Source organism: Halictus rubicundus, chromosome 1, assembly GCF_050948215.1.
Source record: "Halictus rubicundus isolate RS-2024b chromosome 1, iyHalRubi1_principal, whole genome shotgun sequence".
Classification (NCBI taxonomy): Eukaryota; Metazoa; Arthropoda; class Insecta; order Hymenoptera; family Halictidae; genus Halictus; species Halictus rubicundus.
In genome coordinates this window covers 25,516,047-25,527,205 of record NC_135149.1, presented here as the reverse complement: position 1 = coordinate 25,527,205, position 11,159 = coordinate 25,516,047, and the positions used below count along the sequence as shown (strand labels likewise).

At 44.0% G+C, this 11,159-nt stretch overlaps 1 protein-coding gene across 1 annotated transcript in view; it reads left to right on the top strand.

Annotated features, from left to right (window-relative positions):
* The first annotated feature begins 4,022 nt into the window (after positions 1-4,022).
* Positions 4,023-11,159, top strand: part of LOC143359040 (uncharacterized) — a 53,871-nt gene continuing 46,734 nt past the window's right edge. The window contains exon 1 of the mRNA XM_076796684.1: positions 4,023-4,976. Within this exon, the coding sequence (XP_076652799.1) occupies positions 4,865-4,976 (112 nt within the window). The 5' untranslated portion in view covers positions 4,023-4,864. The remainder of the gene's footprint in view (positions 4,977-11,159) is intronic.

The following is an 11,159-nucleotide window of genomic DNA, read 5'->3' as shown; positions in this document are numbered from 1 at the left end:
TTTCGAGAAAATTCAATCGACGAATTTACAAGTTCGTTGTGTACATGCTATTGGGTAGCAATCGACTGATGCGTCTGATCATGGTCTACAGAATCCACTGATCGGAAATACTGGTGCATGAGAAGATTTTCCTTGACCAATTTTGAGCTTCAAATGTTACCGACTAGGAATCGACTGAGATGTCTGGCCACGACCAGAATAATCTACTTATTGGAAATACTAGTGCACGGCAAGGTTTCACTTGATTTGACTTCTTCATGTCTGAAGACATTTGCTATTGAATAAGAATCGACTGGCGTGTCTGATCATGACTTGCTGGATCTATTTATTGGAAATTTTTATCTTCTTGGACTAAATTTTTAACTCTTCTGACCAGACTGCGGATCTTTATGAAAAACAGAAAATACTTGCATTGATTGCAAGACGCAAAAGTATAAACAAAAATTTGTCTCTTCTTTTAATTAGTTTATTAAGCGGAAACCAATAAGCTGACGTCCTTAAATCTTTTTCATATGTGCACTGCTTTAAATTGTGCTTACCCATTTTTGTCATAAATGCATAAAATCCGCAGTCTACTTATGACAATAATCAAAATTTTGTACGATTCTCAATGACATTGCAGTTTATTAATAAATTTGTAAATTAATCTGCGATCATAAAAGAACATAAAAATCCACAATAATGTTTTCAAATGAAGTTGAAAGTGGATTTCGAAAGTACCCTGTACAATAATAAATTGGAAACAGTAAGATTGTTGGTTAGTCCAATCAACGGTAAGATTAAATATTACATTAGACCGGGGATAGAGAGGATCATGCCCCTCTCTGGAAAACAACCGTAAAAGAATAGTACTCCAGAGAAAACCCTCTTGATACCTCACTTTCCCGCTAATTAGCGTTTCCAGGACAGCGTTAGTCCGCTCTAACAAGTTCCACTGAATCCTTTTTCCACATTTCCCCGGAGAAGAATCTTTGGAGATGTCGGATCAGACAAAACCTTCAGCTCAGTTCCACAAAGCTTCGAATAACGAATTAAAAATCCCTCGTTCGTGAAATTCAGAAATCTCCCAGCTCCCATACTCCATTTCAACGTTATCAAAAATTCTAATCAGATCAGATCCTTCGAAAATCACCAAACTGACGAACCCTTGTCTCAATACAGAACCAGAAAGGAGGTTATCCACGGTCACCAAGAAACTTGCCCCAAACACTGACTTACCTCCTCACCCTCAACTAGACGTACGCACCCCTTATCTGAAGTGTTGGAAGACTCCGGGCTTGTTGTCTCACGGTGGGAACACTGAACCGAACCTTGCCCAACTCAACTTGCCAAGTTTCACATCACCTGGTCCCACCCACGATCCCAAGAATTATCGAACTCGAACGTGCCGTCCAACTGACGATCCTAAAAATGTTGAACTTGAAACCTGCGTCCTAACAAAAGTCTCGGGTCAATTCAGAAAAAAAAAACCCTCCAAACTGATCGGAAACCAAAGACCCTTTACTATTCCCAAGACCATCAGATTAGGGACACACAAGTCCTCCAACTCCCTAGTCAACAAGAATCTGGTGTCAATTCAGAAAAAGAAACCTCCAAACTGATCGGAAACCAAAGACCCTTTACTGTTCCTAAGATCGTCAGATTAGGGGCATACATGTCCTCCAACTCCCTAGTCAACAAAAGTCTAGAGTCAATTCAGAAAAAGAAACCTCCAAACTGATCGGAAGCCAAAGACCCTTTACTGTTCCTAACATCATCAGGTTAGGGGCATACATGTCCTCCAACTCCCTAGTCAACAAAAGTTTGGTGTCAATTCAGAAAAAGGACCCTCCAAACTGATCAGAAGCCAAAGACCCTTTACTGTTCCTAAGATCATCAGATTCGGGACATACTTGTCCTCCAAGTCCCCAGTCTTAAAAATGTTCATTCCTCAGTCCAGTCTTCCAGATGGGACATCCAAGACAAGCTTCACGATGTCTTGGATTCCGGAAATGGCCCAATCTTGGCAGCCCTCTGCTGATGAACTTTCTGGCCCCTGTTCCCAAAATCAACATGTTGCTTCCATCAATCTTGAAAAGTCTTTAAATGATGTGTTTTTAGACAAATCTTAGCAGCCACAAGAGAGTGCGAGTTCCCTGCATCCCCAATCCCAAAATCATCAAACCCAAACGTCTTCAAGCTCCCCAAGGATCACGAGAGCTTCAAGAGCCCTACCATAGCAGAAGCCTCAAGGATCAATTTACAATTTTTGCCCAGCAAATCCTTTCAAAGTTAGCTTCCCCAGACTGACCCTACGAGTTAGAGGACTTCCGCGACTCCTCCGTCTGCCATAGCCAAAAAGGCAAGGCGAAAGACGTTGATTCGTTTCTCCGGTGTAAACGTCCCCGAAGTGACGAGACGGTTCACCGTTCCCGGTACAGTTGCACGTAGAGTCTCGGTGCTGTTCGCGGAGCTCTGATTTTCACTCTCCACGCCAATGAATGACGTAGCGAAGATACTCCGCGGTGGCGGCGGCGGTGGCGGAGCAGCGTGCGGGCCTCTCCGATCCGCTCGCTCATATTCGCTAGAGCTCGCGCTAGCTCGCCTAGCCGCGCGCGCGAGTAGAGTACACACGTTCTGCACGGTGTGCGCATGCGCGGACGCGGTGCGCGCGGTGCGCCGCGGCTCTCGGCTCGACTCGCCACGGCCCTCGTTCTCCTCTCGGCTCTCCGTGGCTCGCCCTCCCCGCCGCCAAGGTGCATGCATGCATTCTATGCGGCGTGCACCGCATTAGATGCATTTCTAAGTCGCGCCGCAATAAATCGCAGAAATATCGAAGCCCGAGAGGCCCGCGCTGGCCCTGAGACCCTCGGACACGTCGTGGCCCAGTGACGTACTCTGTCGTCGATCATCAGCCAGCCGGAAGAGGACCAAGAAGACCGGGGCCGGTAAAGCCTGACCGATTCTTAAAGATCCGTTGCCGCGAGGGGACCTTGCCAAGCTGACTCGGAGCTTTCGGATCGACAAGGACAGTGGGCACTCTTCGGGAAAGGGATCAAGGTGCGAAGAGGTTGATCGAGGCCGGGACCGGGGCCCCGACACGTGCGATCCAGCGGACGTCTCCCAACCGATCGGCGCCGGTGTGTATACGATAGGGGTTGCTATCGACGCTGCCAATCGATCCTCCTTTCCCACAGCCGGTTTTCCTCGTCGCGGGCAACACACGCCGGCCACGGAAGAGCGACCCGAAGAGATGAGACACGCCGGTGGTGTACCGGGCAGGAAGTGACAAAGGTTACCGGTGCGGCCGGGGGCCCGCGCGGATTCGCGTTACTTCCACGGGAAAGGGCCGTCGCGGATGCGGCAGCGTTTCGGAGGAGGAAGAAGAAGAAAAGAATACGACGCACCGAGTCACGTGCGAACCAGTCCCTCCCACTTGCGGACGGCGTGCCGCGGATTTCAGTGCGCTGAAAATCGTAACGTCGCGAGAGCCAGCTCCGGCCGAACCGTACGCCCTGGAAAACCGGGATCGTCTTCAGAAACGGCAAACGGGAATTTACAAATAAACCCGCGACAGCTTCGGAACGTTTCTTCGAACCGGAAGACGCACAGGGTCGAATTGTTCGAGAGTGAATCGGTGGCGATCCTGGAACTGGTGTTCGTCCTCCGGGACAACTGGATCGAAGGAAGACGAGCTGGTCTGATCGCGAGAGATCGGTGGAGTGACTGTTCGTCACCTTCTTCTGGGCTTCTACCGGAGGCCAGCTAGGTCGAAGAGGATCGGTATCAGAAGAGATCCGAGTGACTGAGACTGCTAGGAGCCTCGTGTTCATCTCCGAGTTGGAGCAGCTGAATCTTCACGAAGTGGAATAATAAGAAGCAGCTTGTAAATAAACAAAAATCAACTCGCATCGGTAAGAAGGAAAGACGTGGAGCTAGATCAGAAGAGGACAACTTGGGAATCGAATTGTTTCAGAGAAAAAGAAGACGGAGGGTCCAGTGAGTTGTTGATGAACCTAGAGAAGAGTGTCTGCACCAGATTCAAGAGGACCGAACTCGATCCTGAAAAAGATAGTGGATCCAGTGAATGATTGAAGGAATCTTATACGAGAGAAGATCAAGATTATCAGGACCCAATTACTAAAGGAACCAGGATCGAGGAAAGAGTGTCTACACCAGTTTGAAGAAGGAAGACCCGTTCGATCCAGAAGAAGATAGAGGATCGTGGTACAGCGGACCTCCGAGGAGGATCGAGAGCCTCGGGTAGGAACCGGAAGTTGGTGGCGGCAGGTGTTCCGTCTTCGGTCGGTTTTTCTCGCGTCGCGGAAACCGTCGTGTGCACGGTTTGGAGCGGTAGGAAGCGGCGTGTCCGCGGTTTTTCGCGCGAAGAAGACGCGGAGGAGACGAGATCCGAGCGGCGACTGTCGGCCCCTTGGTCGCTTACACAGTGTCGTCCTCGACGTAGCGTCGAGCGGAACGCGCGATGCACGCGGCGATCAGTGCCCGTCCGCCGAGTGTACATTGAAGGAAAGGAACACACACGCGAAAGGGAGAAAGTGGGAAGAATCGGCCGCGCGGTCCGGAGCCGAGCCGAGCCGAGTCGAGCGGAGCCGGCCGATTTGTCTCGATCTTTTCGATCGCGCGACTCGCGTCGATAAGGGCCGCGGAAAACGTGAGGCCGGCGACGCCGTCCGCGTTCTCTTCGTCTTCGTTCGCGACCGTTTTTATCGTTTTTCTTGTTTTTTTTTTTCTTCGATTGGTCGGTCCTCTAGTTATCTTCTTCGTGGTTCCCGGAGGTGTTTCTCTTCGGATACTCTTCGGGGAATAGCCGCGAGTGAGTGAGACGCGGTAACACCGAGCATCGGTTCCCGCGAAACAGTGTCGGATGAACTGGACGCACGGACTGTTCGATGTGGATGAGGATGAGGAGGACGACGACGAACTACCACTGGAACGCGATGATCTGAAGAGGCTGGTAGAGACCGGATCGAGTTCAGGTAAAGAGTTTGCATTGCGGGAGCTGGCTTTCGGGTACCGGGACGGCTCGAGACACCACTGTGCACCGATTTGCCGATTTTCGAAGACGAAATTCAAACGGGATTTGAAACAGCTTTACTTTCAATGGTTTCGATCGAGACGTGCCTCGAATATGCGACCATGCAGCTGTTATCATTTTTTAAATTATGCACCCATTTCGGACCTAATTATTGTCTAAATGGTCGAGGGAGAATCATCTTTATTTTAACTGCTTTGGGTACGAACCTTGACGCAAATATATGAAGTTGTAGCTGTTGCAATTTTTTGAGGATCTAGCTCGGAATTGTCGAAATGGTTGAATAGAGAATTATTTTTATTTTAACTGATATGAATAGAAATCACAACCGAAATGTAGTGATAGAATTGTGAGAATTTTGTATTTACTTTGGTTCTAGTTTAAAATTACCTAAATGGTTGAATAGAGAATTATTTTTATTGTAACTGTTATGAATAGAAATCACAACTGAAACATGTAGTGATAGAATTGTTAGAATATTTTGTTTATTTTGGATCTAGTTCAGAATTATCTGAATAGTTAAATAGAGAATTATTTATATTTTAATTGTTTTGAATAGAAATCACAACAGAAGCATACAATGATGCAGTTTTTGTCACTCCTCTTATTGTGGATCTAGTTCAGAATTATCTAAATGATTCAATAGAGAATTATTTTTATATTAATTGTTTTGAATAGAAATGACAACAGAAGCACACAATGATGCAGTTTTGATCACTCCTCTTATTGTGGATCTAGTTCAGAATTACCTAAATGGTTGAATAGAGAATTATTATTATTTTAACTGTTATGAATAGAAATCACAACTGAAATATTTAATGATAGAATTGTTAGAATTTTTTGTTTATTTTGGATCTAGTTTAGAATTATCTAAATGGTTGAATAGAGTATTATTTTTATTTTAACTGTTATAAATAGAAATCACAACTGAAATATGTAGTGATAGAATTGTTAGAATTTCTTGTTTATTTTGGATGTAGTTCAGATCCAAATGTTAATTGTTTTGAATAGAAATCACACTGGAAGCAGACAATGATGCAGTTTTTATCACTCCTCTTATTGTGGATCTAGTTCAGAATTATCTAAATGGTTGAATAGAAAATTGTTTTTATTTTAACTGTTATAAGTATAGAAATCACAACTAAAATATGTAGAGATAGAGTTGTTAGAATTTTCTGTTTATTTTGGATCTAGTTCAGAATTATCTAAATGATTTAACGGAGATAGAGATTTTTAAAATTTTTATCTTCATCAGAATCTACAAGAATTCACAAAGAACATGTAAAGAATTTTTTCTGAACAATGTTGGTTAAAATTTACAAAGGCTACATACTTCATATGCAGAACTGTGCCTCTTTTCATTGTTATTGTTATCTTTATTGAGAAAATCCAAGCCGAGATCGTTCAAATAATTAGTTATTTGTATAAGCCAAAGTTAACCATTTTGCTAACTAATTAATTATTCGAGCAAGTCGAACATTTCTTGAACTCCGTGTTATTCGAATGAATAATTAAAGGGAGAACGTACCCAAAGAACGATCTTCTCAATGATTTCACAGTGTGCTAAACTTGATTCAATTTTGCAAATGATGTGAGCATGACAACAGCTACAGAAACTTATATGTACTGTCGTCCAACAATATTTTTAGAAACCTTCTCAAAATATGAATCGTCGTAAACATTTCACTGTTTGTACACCAATTTAGAAATCGTTGTAACCGAATTAAATAATTCAGATACGATATTTTACGTGCGCGCAATTATAATATAATACAAGTAGTGTTTTCATGTTTTATAATAAACATTTATTCTTATGCATTCATAACACACGCAGGTTTATAAAGTGCAAGCAAACATGTCTGTGTATTAACAAACATTTGAGTTCCAATTACACACATGCACATAATTATAATATTATATACATATCCTGATATTTTATAACAAACATGCAGCAGGGATTTTTTTGCATTTATGGCATGAGCAAGTGCGAGCAAACATTAGCACAAATTGCTAGCATTTTCACTTCACTTTCACTGGAAGATATCTTCCAAATGCGGCGTTTCCAATTTTTTTCAAAAACGTCCAAAAAATTATATTTTCGTCAAAGGTCCACGGTTGAGTAGTGGAGTACCGAAAGCAATTAGCCTCAAAATTTCGCGATGAGAGCCACGTCATTGACTAGAAAACCGTCCGCAAACCTACATTCGTCTTTCTGTCATTGTTTTTAAGCAGAAAAGCTTAAAGGTGCCGGATCTCGAGGTAAGAAAATTCGCGGTAACAGTTGAAAAATTGGGTTTCGGCCAGGAGAGCGGCGTCGCGGTGCACAGTGGCGTCGCGGAAGGTGCTGGCCCGCCGATCGAGCGATCGATCAGCGCCGGCGAGATTAACGCTTTTTCCACTTGTGTCGGATCGGGCGCGCGCGCGGCCCGACCCGGCTTGTCTCTGTCGCGCTGGGATCTAACAACTATTAATATTGCTTGCTTGCAGAGATGTCTGACCGGTACACACGCACACGCTTTAGCCGCAAAACTAACAAAACCGAAAGCACGCGGATTGGAGGAAAAACGGCGCTGGCCCCGGACTAAAACTCGACCCGCTTCTTTCCTCTTCCAATCGACGTGCCCGCTTTGCTTCGCCGAGATCCCGTGTAGAACGCTTCGAGCTACCCCCTGCGTCTTCTGCAACCCCTCTCTCGCAACCCCCGAAAGAAATCGACAGGAGAAACAACGAGGATGAGGCGCAAAATCGAGGATCGAGCACGGCGTCTCCCGTAGAAACGATCGATCGATCCGACGTGCAAAAAGAGTTCCGAGCCAACTATTTCTCGCAACCCCCGAAAAAAGAAATCTCGATAGATCGATCACGAAACAGGAAGCAACGAGAAGGCGGGAAAAATCGTTCGATCGATTGGAAGGAAGGGGTTGTCGAAAGAGGGTGCGGGCGTAGAGCCGGCCGGTGATTAGTCACAGTGTTTTGGAAAACAATGCGCAGAATTTCCGGCCAGCCGATAAATAATATAGGATAAATAAAGTGTATCGCCGGGGATGAGTGAAGTGACGGCGACGCGGCGCGGGGCTCGAACGAATGAATAAACAACCCCCGATGCATGTATTGTGCATTATCGAATAAAAATTGAATGAAACACAACGGCGTGGCGCGGACTGCCTCTCTCCCGGTCCGCTCTCTCTCTCTCTCTCCCTCTCTCTCTTTCTCTCTCGAAACTCAACGCCCAGAGAGAGCCCGTCGTTTGTTCGTCCGGTTGAACCCCTGCTGAATATTTCGGACCTTGATCGATCATCGAATAAAAGGAGAATGGACAAACGCCGCGGCCGGACGTTCGATTGTTCGTCCGTTTGACTCGATTTTTAATGACGGAATTTCGACGCCAACATACACGGGCCATCGATCGGCGCGTTATTTAGCGGAGGATTGCGCGTTTATGGAAATGTCGGGGGATTAATCGCTCCCGGGGATTTGATAAGGCTTAACTCCCGGTAAGGAGAGCTCGGGCCCGCCATTTTTGGCGAATGGTAAACGAACGCGGGCCGTTCGAACGGGAAAAGAAAGTTGAACGAAACTGTCGGCGATCGAGACTCTTACAGAATTTGTACTGGGGAAAAGTCCGTGAAAATGTACCATTTTCATACGTATGTGTAATATGCCGTATGATACAGACAAGAAATAGTTCGTTTCAGACAGCCATTTTATCAAGTACTGAAATTATACCAATGCTTTCAGGGAAATTACTTTGAATTAAATGAGTTCTCTGTGAGAATATTAAGTCGGAAAGTCGTGTAAAATCTAGACGAATGCACTTTTGTAATTATTGTAAGTAGATGGATTGTAGTCTGCGAAGTGGTAAGATTGTGGATGTTTATGCGTTTCTGATATGTTTTAGTGCACAAGATGTATATGATACCATTTTTGTATTATTTTGAATCTGTAGAAATGCTTTCTGACAACTTTAAATCGCATAAATATCGACAGTCTTGTTATGAATAATTCGTAGAAAGTGACTTCGATCGCTCAGCGTTTCTAGTGTTAACGTCGTGATAATAAAACACTGGTTTCACGACTGTAAATTGTGTATAAAAATTACTGGCACACAACTTCGAAATCCTTATGACGTTAACACATCTATATATTATATTTTATTGATCTAGTTCCATAAATACTGCGCCCATGAATAAAGCATTTTACAAAAATGATGTACGTTATGGATCACTTTATACAACATAAATCGCTTTTACACTTAGTCAAACGAGCGTTTCCCGCCCAATTTATTTTATCCCTGCCCCTTTCTAAACATATTCTGTTCAATGAATAATTCAACGAAAAGCTGTTGAAATGAAAGAATGTAAGCAGCTGCAGAGCAATGTGTAATTAAACTCAGAACAATTGAATTAATGTTTCAAATTCAATTTCGCCCTGTACACCTTGTTAAACGCTTTCTTGCATTAGAAAATAATTTCGAAAACATGATTAATAGAAAGATGGAGGAAAGAGTCCCGGAGACTTAGAAATTCGCAGATTAGAAAAATCCAGGCAAACTACGTATATAATTTATCAGATTAAGTTTATTTAAACTCACCCCTTTCCAAATACGTACATTCCAAGTCAAAGAGAAATTCTACAAGAATTGTTGACCAAACAGAAAGCCAAAAAATAATTCTCAAATATTGAAATGAAATATTGAAATGAACAAAAATCATAATTAAACCTGGCAGAGTCGAGCAGGCGTTTTAAACCAAATTTATAACAACCCAATCTAATTATATACATCTTCACTGGAAAACAAATTCCCAAAAGACCTCACTGAAACACAAATAAAAGAACAATTCCGAAAATCCAGAAGCTCAAATTTATAAACCAAAATGTTTTACAATTAAATCACTCTTATAACCATATTCCAGCTTAACCCCCATACGTTCCCCAAGGTGAAAATTCATCCATTTATTATTTTCACGAAAAATGACTGATTCTTTTTCTATCGTAAGACGTGCTTCAGTGACGCTATAAACGAAACATAATTTGTTATTTGAAAGTAAGACAAAAATGGTTGGAACATTACCCTAGGCTCTTATATGTAAGTATAGGATCGCGCGAGGGTTAAGAAACAATCCCAAAAAGCAGAAGGAAATAATTACCGGATCCCAGAGCAGCTCTCATACAAGAGTCCCCAAAGCCTGGCAAAGCAGACGTTGCGATTAAATTTACCTGGCTGGAAACGCGACAATGTCGCAATTCACGGCGTCGCTCTCCCCTATAGGGTGCCCCTCCCCCTTCCCTTCGGCGACCCTCAAATTAAACCCTTAAACAGGTCCGAGAGCCGGCGGCGTCACCTTTGCGACCAGGTCAGCGTCCACGAGACGAGATAATGCTGTCTCATAGGGGTTGCTTCCCAAAAGAGAGACAAAGAGGCAAGCGGAAAGAAGGGTGGTTGGGAGAAAGATAAAATAGTGGGGGGTTAGAAAGGGAGCTAAAAGAAGGTCCGAGGAGATCGAAGACGGAGAGGAATAATAAATTCGGGGATGGCTCCCTTCTTCCCCTTCGGTGCCCTTTGGTGCCTCATCGGCAGTGCCGAGTAAAATAATATTTGAAACACAAAATAAAATTTCAATCACTAATTCCGTATTTATATAATCTATAATAAACAGATATTCCCAAATATAAAAAAGAATTCTATCAATTTCCTTGTAACAGTATCACATGAAATTGGCTTCGCCGGTCACTTCTACATGCCCTTGTGTATCGGCCTGCCAATAATCATCGAGCCACGAATATTTTAACACGTGCTACATGCAATTTAGCGGAAGCATGATCGCGTGGCAATTCGACGCAACGCGCCGAAAAATGGAAATAAGCCCGGACTAAATGCAGAAAGGTCCTAATTAATCAGCAAGCTAATTCGACAGTTCCATTCCCTTTGTGGTAGTCCCCCCCCCCCCCCCGCGAATATAGCTATGACGCGTTTTCTTTTTCTTCAGACCTGGTGTTCGGATGAAATGCTTTCAATCACTATCTCCAAATACTTTTCATTCGAAACGTAGCCGGTCCTGCCCCTTCGGCCAGCGGTCCCCCCCACTCTGGACACGGGGCATCACCGATGGGCTCTCTCGCCCTTCCA